Source organism: Branchiostoma belcheri, unplaced genomic scaffold, assembly GCF_001625305.1.
Source record: "Branchiostoma belcheri isolate BF01 breed outbred unplaced genomic scaffold, Haploidv18h27 scaffold38, whole genome shotgun sequence".
NCBI classification, from domain to species: Eukaryota; Metazoa; Chordata; class Leptocardii; order Amphioxiformes; family Branchiostomatidae; genus Branchiostoma; species Branchiostoma belcheri.
In genome coordinates this window covers 1829745-1841565 of record NW_017803998.1, presented here as the reverse complement: position 1 = coordinate 1841565, position 11821 = coordinate 1829745, and the positions used below count along the sequence as shown (strand labels likewise).

Sequence of the window (11821 nt, the reverse complement as noted above, 5' to 3'; positions counted from 1 at the left end):
GAACTCCTTAGCAAGGATGATTCTGGTGGCTCTTCTTTGTATGTTTTCAATCTTCCTTCTCTGTGCTTTGGTCAAACCAGGGTGCCATAGAGGCGCGGCATATTCCAACACAGGACGGACGAAACAAGTATATGTAGTAAGAAGATCTTCAACGGGCGGGTTGAATTGGCGCAAACGACAGAGCAAGTATAGCCTCTGGTTCCCCTTCTTGGTTGTTTCCTTTGACGTGAGCGTCCCACTTCAAGTCAGCTTGAAATGTCACCCCAAGACACTTAGCTACACTGACAACAGCTAGCTGGTGACCATCGATGTTTAATGCAGGTGGCGGGGGAGGATTACGGGAGAAGCAGACCTGCATAGTTTTGCACTTGCCCGGGTTTAGTCTCATGCTCTTGTCGTTTGTCCAGCCGGATAGACGATCGAGGTCGTTCTGAATTCTAGATGGTTCAGATACAAGCCGGGACTCCACTAGGTTCAGATCGTCGACGAAAGCCCACGACGGGGAACATATAATGTCCGGTAGTTTGTTTACGTGGATGATAAACACGATCGGACCGAGCTTGGTGCCCTGTGCCAAACCACAGGTAAGTTGTTTGGTGTGGGACAACACCCCTCTGTACCGTGTCCTCTGGCTTCTTCCTTCATGGAAACTACAAATCCACGGGATGAGTTCAGGGCGGACTCCATGCTCCAGTATGTGCTTCATTGCGACGGTGTGATCGACCAAGTCAAAAGCCTTGCTGAAATCAGTTAATACCCACTAAATACCCACTACCCATTCTAAATGTTCGAGTTGTGCTAACATTGAAAATGTTCCAGGATGAATGTTATTTATCTGGTTGAAATTTAGGAGTAAAAATGTTAGTTTGGGTAGATTTAAAAATGTTTTAGGGGAAATCTGGGTAATCCTGTTCTTCTTCAAGGTCAACCATTTAAGCCTGGGCAGATGTGGGAAACAATCTATCTTAAAAATACGATTTTTAGCGAATTTTAAACCTCTTAAGTCCTTATACCTCAAGAGCACATTCATTTCTGACTGGCTTAAAGTTGTTATAGCATTAGATGTCAAGTCCAAGCTACGAATGGATATTGCTTGGTTCTGAGGGACACTGGTGAGGTTCATACTGCGACAGTCACAGTGTGAATTGAGACAGCTGCAGTTAGCTTCTGGCACGCTAGGCTCAGTCAGGATGATGATGAGGAGGAAAACCAATATTTCCTGTAACTTCTTACCCATGTTGTTTTGTCACCTAGAAGGCAAATGTATGAGAAATTAAACAGATATTAATTTTTTTTCTAGAATTGCATATGGGGTTGGGATTCGTTTTAAAAGTCAAGTAGCATCGCATTTAAATGTGCACGATTATTGAGTAATACATGCTATAAAGAAATTGGTACAAAACAGAATGTGTACGTTCAAAATCAAAATCACGTTCAGTTAATGTGTACACTGTCAGGTACAGTCAAAGGGTTATGGAATATCAAATCTGCAAGGTAAAATATGAAGATCTAGTATGTTCTGCTCTGATTCAAAAATTGCAAAATAAAACATTTTGGCCACCTGGAGGCTACTCGTGGTATTGCAGCGGCCTTTTTGCAAGGTTTGTCCGGATATGCTTTGGTGTTAATTTTCTTGGCGGTAGACAGCTTTTTTGTTAAAAACTTTCAGAGGAAAACCGAAGAAATGGTGGATTTTATGATTGAGGACATGTATGCAGTTTAGGCAGGGATGATGTACACAATGATGCAAATTATGCAAAATAGGTATGATTTATTAGAAAATTGTAAAATCTACCTGTTTCTAGCAGTATAACTTTCGTCGTGCCACTTTTCCATGATATCAAATGTTGTTTGCCACTATAAAATTCAAGACCCCGGCACATCCAGAATAAACATGTTCAATAGAAAATGCCGCTTCAAAACCATGAAAAAGTTACTCTCCACCAGACTCCTTTGCAGGCTGAATAAATAGTAGAAATCGTAGCGACTTGTCACAGACTCCGGCAGGCAAGCTGGACCCTCTATGGCCGGCCAACACCTCTGGCCAATGATGTTCCCCTTAGCCGATTTCTACAATTTATTCCGCCTGCAAAGGAGTCTGGTGGAGACTATGAAAAAGTCACCTTCACAGTGTTGGGGATTGTGGGTAAGGTCAGGGGTTAAGGCCGCTGTTCCTTGCTTTGTAGTGTAACCAAAAAAAAAAATGGAGGTCACCCTTACATATATGGTTCTGCTAATTGTCTGAGGCTCACTATTTAAATATTAACATTTGCAACGATGAATAAAAATGGTTTACAGATTTTCAGGGCTACAGTCAGTACGCTTTGATAATACCTGCAGTAAAATTGACAGAGTATGATTCTAGACATTACGAAAATTGTGCCATTAGAATCTGAATGTCACTGTTGCACTGTATTGTATTGTCAAGTATTATTATAGGATTTTAACACCAGTTTGTCTTTATAGTTCGAAGCTTCATATTTGAATATTAAAATTAAACTCTCCGTTGCCTTAACCAACGAATATATTTTTCTTGGTAGCACTATAGTATTTATATTGTATTTCAGTTATTTGAAATATAACAGACATACTCATTTTCACCTGAGTTAAGTTGGGGAATACGCGTAAAATGCCTTTTCCAAGGGCACAAGATCGGTGGCACGGCAGGGTTCAAACCCAGGACCTCTTGGTTCTTATTCTTGATTCTACTCTATATATACGACCCCACAAAGTTCGGATAGGCGAGCGCAAGAAAGAAACAGACTTTGTTACCTGGAGGTAAAGTGGGGGAATTAGTGTGAAGTGCCTTTTCTAAAGGCACAAGATCGGTGGCACGGCAGGGTTCGAACCCGGGACCTCTTGATTCTGCCTGGCGCACATCTACTCTACCGCCCCACAAAGTTCAGATAGGCGAGCGCAAAAAAGAAAACAGACTTTGTTACCTGGAGGTAAAGTGGGGGAATTAGTGTGAAGCGCCTTTTCAAAGGACCATGGAGGTAGAAAAAAACCTCCATGCAAGGACACAAGATCGGTGGCACGGCAGGGTTCGAACCCGGTACCGCTTGGTTCTGATTCTTGATTCTAGTTTCTACGACCCCACAAGAAATAAACAGACTTTGTTACCTCAAAGTGTTGAAGCTATCCAAAGCGTTGAGTGGGCAGGGTGTTGGACGTCCTCACTAGAACCCGGCAAGGGACCGACGTCTAGCTGTTGATGTCAGGAGCCTCAGATCAGTCTCTTGAGTTTTTTTTTTAAGTCACAGTACCTTTTCTTCGTCAACTGTCCATTCAAGCCTATTTCTTAAGGTATAAACGTCAAGCGCTCTCGACTCCGTACGGTCGAAACTAGGAGAAATAAAGTCCACTTAAGTTAAAACCAATGAATTTATAGGGATTTATCAGACTAATTTTGTTATGTCACGTCTTACACACGTCTGACACGTAGCACTATTCGCAGAAAAAAATGCATATTCATACTACTGTAGTTTCAATAAAAACTAAGTTGCGTTACGAAATTTTGTTTTAAGAAAATGCGACTACGTGGTAAATTTTGCGATCTCCATAAAATAATAAAGTAGGACCTTGAGTGGGGGAAGGAGAATTAAGATCTGAGTAGACCAACTCAGATCTTCCCAATTTTTACTTTCAATTGATGTATTATCTATTAATAAAGGAATTTCTGATCAACGTTAATAATGCCCACCCAGAACTTAGACAATATTGGATAATTTTATTGTGTTGCCTGTGATTCGTATTGCGCGGACACCTGAAATGGGTAGATCCCTTCTCTGCGGAGTTTATACATGTAGCCCCTACAAAGGTCATGAAGGTCAACGTCCTGTCGGACAACGAGACTGACTTGTCAACAAGTTCAACCATGTTTGTATCCGGAAGTCAACGTCAACGTTGAAAGATAACGTCAAGGTACTCGTCATCTAGGAGATGCACAGCGTTTAAGTACACTTTGTTGATTATAAGAAGCACTGAAGACTTATTTTGCGTTGACAGGCTTTTTGCAAGAACTAATGTAGAAGTACACAAAAATGACATTTCGGCTGGCCAAGTGTTTGTCGTCGCCAGGTTCTACTCTACTCTACTCTAGACACTCTAGCCTCGGTCTCCGCGCTTCTCGGTGGAAGTCTACGGTGTCAGGCCAGGTGGAACACGGCGAGGAGAAGGAAGGAGCCACGGCAAAGCCTTTCGAGGCTATCCCCGGCCCAAAAGGCCTGCCGTTTGTGGGGACAGCTCTACATGCGGCGTTGGGAGGCTGGATGGACAAGTTACACATACATAGTCAGGTAGGCTAGAGTTCCACGATCTCATACCGTGGTCAACAAGTAAGAGTAATGCCTAATTTGCATAATTTATGCATGGTCAATTATCTATCTTTCATTTTTCATGAAATATGAAGTAAACCATCATTTAGCTATAGGAGCTATGCTAAAGTTACTCATAAATTATGTACTAACTAAGCTCTTTATTTGCATAAATTCATTGAGATATCATATATTATTAATATTATGCACCAATGGAAGTCCTGTCTTGGCAAAGAAAGCCAGTGGAGCATTTTCTCATAAATTATGCAAATGAGGCCCTACTTTGCACCTTTACTTCAAACACACACACACACACCACTAACATGTGCACATATATATTACATAAATGCAATTATTATAACAGTGAAGTATTCACACGCACTGAAGCCTAATTTTTGTTTTCACAGAACCGTTGGCGCCAGTATGGTTCCATCTTCAAGGAGACTATTGGTCCTCAGACGTGGGTTACTATCGCAGACCCTGATGATGTGGCAGCTGTGCTCCGAGCAGAAGGTCGCTACCCTCGGAGATATGCCTTCGAAAGCTTCATTATGGCCAGGGAGATCATGGACAAGAAGTTGGGTGTCTTCCTCGAGTAAGTTCAGTAATGCTCTCATGATTATGTAAAAACCGAAACTGTAAAAACCGAAAGGGGCGAGCATGTCACAACCGGGAATCGAACCCGAGTTGTCCGCTTGGCGGTCACCAACGCTAACCATTACACTAAAAGGTCGCACGACCGTTTAGCATGGTCAGTTAGCACTGTCACACTACTCCCCCTTTTCTTTCAAGATTCGTCCTCGAATCTTCCGAGTCCGACATCCCTGGAGCTGCCACACTTATCCTCAGTGCCAGTACTCACAGGGCCGGCATGGGAACCACTGTAAAAACCGAAAGGGGCGAGCATGTCACAACCGGGAATCGAACCCGAGTTGTCCGCTTGGCGGTCACCAACGCTAACCATTACACTAAAAGGTCGCACGACCGTTTAGCATGGTCAGTTAGCACTGTTACAATTATGTTTTCTGAACACTCTTCTGTAATTTTTGATGACAGGAACCTTGAAATTTCCATCCCAGTGTTACCCTGGATGCCAAACTAGTATCGGGCCGTTAGCTGTTTTCCTTCGGCAGCCGAGAGCCCTTCGCCCGCCTGCCTAAATTACCGCTACGGGGGAGTTGAGCCCGATGGGAGTTGGCTGGCCCTAGTTTGTCCGGCCAGCCAAACTCCCCCCGGGCTAGACTCCCCCGTAGCAGTAATTTACACCAGCGGGCGAAGGGCTTTTGCGGCCCGGACAGCGAGTTTGGCATCCAGGGTATCCCAGTGTAGTCACAGTAGCAGGCCAAAATACATGTAACTGTTGTTACCCCTGGCCAAAATATACCCCTGGCCAAAATATATCCAGGTACATTGTGACTGCGGGTACAATCTGGCTTGTTACAGTCCCAAGTCATGATTAGAAATGGCAATACTAATATTAAACATTCATGTACCAACACAGAAAGATTTTCATCCCAGGTACTAGCGGGCCAGAAATGTTTGTAAATGGGTAAATGTTACATTCTGGTCAGACTTACATTCTGGCATGTTACACAGGTTATGTCTAATACATTATTACTGCTGGAATGATGAGAAATTACAGTACAATATACAGGTCCTGGACAGTTACCATCTTTCATCCCAGTGTAGCAAGCCAAAACATACCCCTGGGCAGAAGACTACCTGACTACATTCTGGCCAGGGGACCATTCTTGCATGTTACACTGGTTCTGTACATTATTTCCTGCAGGAATGATGAGACATGGCAGCACTACAGGAATATAATTAATTTGCCAACTTTCATCCCAGTGTAACAAGCCAAAACATACCCCTGGGTGCAAAAATACCTGACTGCATTCTAGCAAGGGGTACACACTGGTTATATAGTAATCGTATATATATTTTTACTGCAGGAATGATGAGACATGGCAGCACTACAGGACTTTACTGAACAAGAAGCTGCTGCGTCCTCAGCAGGCGGCAGTCTTCACCCCCCTGATGGACGAAGCCGCCTGTAACTTGGTGTCGTACCTACGGAGGAAGAGGGACCAGGGGGGGAGGGTGACGGACTTTCAGGGACATCTTTTCCGCTGGTCCATGGAATGTAGGTATTGGCTATTAAGTCATTAACTTGGGTGCTTTTAACAATTACTGTCTGCTAAATAAACTTATTTTTATAATACCAAACACTTTTGAATATATATGTACATATACGACAGTACCATTTTACCAAATAGAGTGCAAAATAATGTTATATTTGCACATTTAAGTATACTTTTTAAGTATAGATTGCATGAAATTGCTATGTAATACTATACTATTGTCCTGTAAAACACTTTGCTTAGTGTTAATGAATCAAATTGCACTGTATTTAAGTCGTGTTCCATTAAGTTTCAGTTGATTGACAGGGTTGCGACCAGGTATGCCCTGGCTGGTAGGATGTAACAGGTGGTTGCCAGGAATGTTTAGTGTACCATAGTACGAAACATAAACCATGGTGTAATACAAGATTGTGTTACATCATACAATCACATGAGCAAGAATCTATTCCATGATGTAATATCATTCACAGAAATATAGTTCATCATTCACACAAAAATAGTAACCAAAAACACTTCCCAGAATTAAGAAAAAAATCTCTGATTTCTTGTTGTTTTTTTTTCTGTCAAGCTGGCAGCACAGCCATGTTTAACCAACACCTTGGGCTACTGAGTGAGAATCCCCCACAGCTAGCCAAGGATTTCATCTCTTCTATAATCAAAATTCTGGACACAACCAATGCTATGATGACTTTTCCTCCCAAAGTCCACAAAGCCCTGAACACCAAGGCCTGGAGAGACCATCTTGAAGGATGGCAAACCTGCTTTGAAATCAGTATGTATTTACCTTCTCACAATTCTGCTTGGTATTCTGAGGCTTATATTATTATATAGAAATTGCTTGCAATATATGTTATGCTTGCATTAATTTTAAATGTTACCAATTTTAAGCCTTCTTGAAAACGAACTTGAGAACACAATTGTATTTTTCGTGTGTCCAAACAAATGTGTGTGTGTGTATGTGTGTGTGTGTGTGTGTGTGTGTGTGCATGTGTGTGTGTGTGTGTGTGTGCATGTGTATGTGTGTGCATGTGCGTGCATGTGTGTGCATGTGTGTGCGTGTGTTTGTGTGTGCGCGCATGTGTGTGTGTGTGTGTGTGTGTGTGTGTGCGCGTGTTTGTGTATGGGGTGTCAGGGATGTGCATATGTTTGTGTTGAATACAATGTGGCATTGAATGAAACGAGTAAGGCCTTCTATTCCCTGACTGTAGGACTGGTTTCCTAGCAGTATGCATGAGGGGGTGAAGTCTGCCATCTCTGATTGCCTTATTAAGTTAAGAATCTTTGCAATCGAGTGTCCATGTAAGCATAAGATGACTTTCTTTGTCATAACCTGAGTAACCTCACAACGTCTTTTAAAATTCTCCTCAAGCCAAGCAACTCATTCAAGAGATCATGGAGAGAGAGATGGAGAGAAAGGAAGAAGAAGAAGAAATGCCCGACCTTGTCTCCTATCTCCTGTCAGTCAAACTCAGCCCAGAGGAGGTTCTGGCAAACATTGTTGATGTGCTAGGTGCAGCTGTTGATACAGTAAGTAACATTACATGTAGGTTGACAGCACACGGGGGGAGAGATTGACAGGCAGCATGATAGGATTTCTGAGTAGTATGTGTTTTTACAGTCTCAGTTAACCTTTCCTGTTATTCAGACTTCTTTTGAATACTTCCAGGTATGGAAGTATTGTTCAGGGTGACAAAATTCGAGATTTTATCCCTTGTCTGAACAGAGTAGATTTACAGCACATGGGTGGGAAGATTGACAGGCAGCATAACAGGAGGTCAAAACTCTCAGAATCTATCTGGAATCCAACAGGAGGAATTCTGGAAGTCTAGGATTCCATACTTCGAATTTTGACGATTTTTTAAAATAAAGTTCATGCGTGTATTTTTTCAGACATCCAATACCATGTGCTTCACCTTGCACACCTTGGCAAGACACCCTAACATCCAGGAGAAACTGCATGATGAGGTGGTAAGGTTTGCTCCTGATCATCAGGCGCCCGTTACACAGGAGCAGGTCCACAAGATGCCTTACCTTAGGGGGGTCATCAAGGAGGTGCTTCGGTTAGTATGCTTACTTGCAGGTACAGAAGTATTGTTTTTGGTGTGTGTGTGTTTGTGTGCATGTGTCCGGACTGAAAAGGTTGACAGCATGTGGGTGAGGAAGATTGACAGGCAGAATGACAGGTCGAAAGGTTTTCACGGTCACTTTCAATATAAATCATTTACATTAATGTTAAGGGGGTCGATCCTGGTGTTCATGGATCCAACCTTACAGTCTGGTTTTGTGGAGACCTTACCTTTAGACCTTAGTTCCTCCTGTGCCTTAACAGGCACATTGGGCAGCAAATTTCCATCTGGGTCGAGTAGCTGCTGCCTCCTCAGCCTCTTCCCAGGCAATGTTGGCCCTCTTGAGGTCCTCCTGGAAGGTTCTTCGCCAGGTGTTCTTTGGCCGACCTCTATTCCTTCTGCCCCCTGGTGGCACCTAGGTTATGGCAGTCTTGTAGTGGCACTGGCTTGATAGGCAAAATAGGATGTGGCATCACTCCTATGCCTATAGCTAAGTACTTATTCCTCTGCCATACATAGGTTATACCCAGTGACCTACATCAACAGTCGAGTCCTGAACCATGATGCTGTGGTGTGTGGATACAAGATTCCTGCTGGAAAAACTATAATCGTAAGAAATACCTCATTCCACTTTAATTTCTTGAACACTATGTATCATGAATTTAGATGCAGTAATTAGTAATGGCCTATGACACATCATTTGTTTCAATGTTTCAAATTGTTTGCTTGTCTTTTTGCAGTTATTTCCACTTTGCAGGAAATTAGGTCATAGGTCCCAGAAAAGGTTATCTGGTTTCCTGTTTCCAATTTCCTGCTATGTATACATCTGCCTTATAGCTTTTTATAGGGGCCAGTGACAAAATGTGTGCTAATAGACACAGTGTGAATCAGCAAGAAATCTAAAATAGCAAATAAAATAGGAAATTCACATAATTTAAAATATTTTATGCTGAAATCATTTGATACCTTGCACTTTCCAGATCTGTCCATATGTGATGGGGAGGGATCCTAAGAACTTTGACAACCCGGAAGAGTTTCACCCTGAGAGATGGTACAGAGAGAACAGCAAAAACCTGAAAGCCTTCGCCTGGCTCCCCTTTGGCTTTGGGCCAAGAAGCTGTGTCGGTTGGTCATCAGCTTTATAATCTTTTTGTGTTTTTCTAAGTAACAGTCGATGAGCCATGTTGTCATCATATCACATCTTTGGATGTACCTGTACTTTCAGTTTTTCATATTATGCAAGCCTTCAAAAAAAAGGTGTAAGATTTGTATTAATGTGTAATTTTCAGAGGTAATATCTGACATGTATCTGAGTGTTTGAAATACTGATGCATTGTAATAGATTTTCTCTTTCACACATCCAGGCCGTCGAATTGCAGAAACGGAGATGCACCTGGCTCTCATAAGGGTTGGTATTTTTGGCAACACCTCTGGGGCGAAGCTTTATAGCATTGTGCTTGGTTTGAAAATGTTTGTAAAATTTCACCTGTGTCAGAGACTCCATGAATTCCTTCCCAAGGGAATTAATTTTTGGCTACACCTCAAGGAGTGGTCCAGATACATGACAGAGAAGAACTTTGCAGCTTTGGGTATTTTGAGATCTACAGCTGCTGTCACTCTATGTCTACATTTTAGATAAAGATATGCAGAACTTCACACTTACATGTTTTTCTTTTGATTTGCCAGATTTGCCAGAATTTCAAGCTGGAGCAGGAGAAACCAGAAGAACTTGTCGGCAAAGTCAGAGCTTTGCTGGTCCCCGAAAAGTCTGTCGACCTGAAACTCATTGACCGCTAGACTAGAAAATGTATAAAGTTTTACACATGTACAGCTAGAAAATATATAAGGTTTTACTCTGCCAGAAAATTTATTAACCACATTGAGTGTTGATTGGTGTATATATTGGTTGGTTGATTGATAGATTGATTGATTAGCTTTAGGGAAAGACCCTGTTCAACTTGTTGGGGTCTTTCTACAACCAGCTACCTTTTACTAAGTGTAACTCAGCAGAATGGTCTCAAAATCGCATATAATGTTTATTGTGTGCCCATTGTTGTCGATGATGACCAAAACGTCGCATTAGGTACAATGTGTCTGGTTGTGTCCCACGAGTCTGATATGGATGTTAGAAACAAATGTAGGAAAAAAAGGGAATGATGTAAAAGAAAACATAACTAGTTTTGTGTATGTAAAGATGATTGGGTTTAGTCGACGTCTGTAAATGATATTTATATAATATACATTCAGCCTTGAAGATAAAAGCCGTGTGCTTTGTGAGATTGGACGTCATGTTGCAGTTCTGACAGTGATTGACAGAAGTCGCTTCTGGTCCATGCGTATCGTGGCACTAACCATTTCTCGATGCTTGTTGGTAGCAAGAATCTGGCATCTAAATCTCTTGGGCCTCGCGAATGCGTCTATATTTTGAAAATCTATATATGTATACTCTATCATATATATATTAAATATGACCAAATGGTGGACTGTTATGTGTAAGTGTGCTTACCGTAATAATAGTTAAAGATACGTAATAAAAAAAAAACCTCGGCCGTTCATACGCACATGTACAACACGCTACCAACTGCGCCACACGACCAGACCATCTTGGCGCATCGCCCGTTGTACATGTATGTGACCAAAGTTTTAGCTTCGACCTGCCATTGCGGTTCTCTTTGCGTGTACGCAGCTTTGTGGATAAAGGTCTTACGGTCGGCTGACCATGACCGCTAAGCTAGGGAACTGCCACCAATCAAAAACAACACAATGGGCTAGAACAAGTACTCTCCAGCCTACCTTTATTTCCCAAGTACAGTTGACCTAGTGTTTAGAAAAGTTGTTATAGTGAGGTTTGGATAGATTCATGTGCCGTGATAGTCTTCGGTTTAGTCGATGGGAGTAATCCCGAATCTTATTTGTTGGTGCTCTGTGATTCGTCCTCGCTGCGCCTTCTCATTGGTGCATGAGGTCGCTGAAAGGAAGGCAGCTAGCCTAGAGTCTCAGACATGTGCGGCTAGCCTTCAGAGTCTTCCACAAACGCTTACAAATGGCAAGTGAACGAGGCTAGCAAATCCCTCATCCTTATGCCAAACCCTGTTGTCAATGGATATAAAGATCGATCTTATGCAACGTTACCTTTTTAAGAAAAACACCTTTCAAACCATGGAGGTTTCTACCTCCATGTTCAAACCAACTACAAGAGTTAGGCCCGTCACACATTCAGAACCTTCCCCCCGCACACCAGCCGACCATTGGGAACAGTCTGACCAGATTTAGGCCACGCATACTTTTCTATACGAAT

The 11821-nt window shown here is 42.3% G+C and overlaps 1 protein-coding gene across 1 annotated transcript; it reads left to right on the top strand.

Moving 5' to 3' along the window:
• Positions 1-4032: 4032 nt before the first annotated feature.
• LOC109476522 (cholesterol side-chain cleavage enzyme, mitochondrial-like) lies at positions 4033-10902 on the top strand. Its single transcript, XM_019777503.1, has 10 exons — positions 4033-4298; positions 4724-4911; positions 6269-6459; positions 7026-7229; positions 7827-7984; positions 8348-8517; positions 9043-9133; positions 9504-9648; positions 9888-9931; positions 10210-10902. Exons 1-10 carry the CDS (start codon positions 4044-4046, stop codon positions 10318-10320), a joined length of 1557 nt encoding a protein of 518 aa, XP_019633062.1. The 5' UTR covers positions 4033-4043; the 3' UTR covers positions 10321-10902.
• Positions 10903-11821: the final 919 nt, after the last annotated feature.

Excerpts from the sequence above, each read along its gene's own strand:
- LOC109476522 (XM_019777503.1), top strand. The coding sequence starts at position 4,044 with ATGACATTTCGGCTGGCCAAGTGTTTGTCGTCGCCAGGTTCTACTCTA. Across the intron at positions 7,985-8,347 it reads TAGGTGCAGCTGTTGATACA|ACATCCAATACCATGTGCTT; the intron begins GTAAGTAACATT and ends GTATTTTTTCAG. Across the intron at positions 9,649-9,887 it reads TGGGCCAAGAAGCTGTGTCG|GCCGTCGAATTGCAGAAACG; the intron begins GTTGGTCATCAG and ends TCACACATCCAG.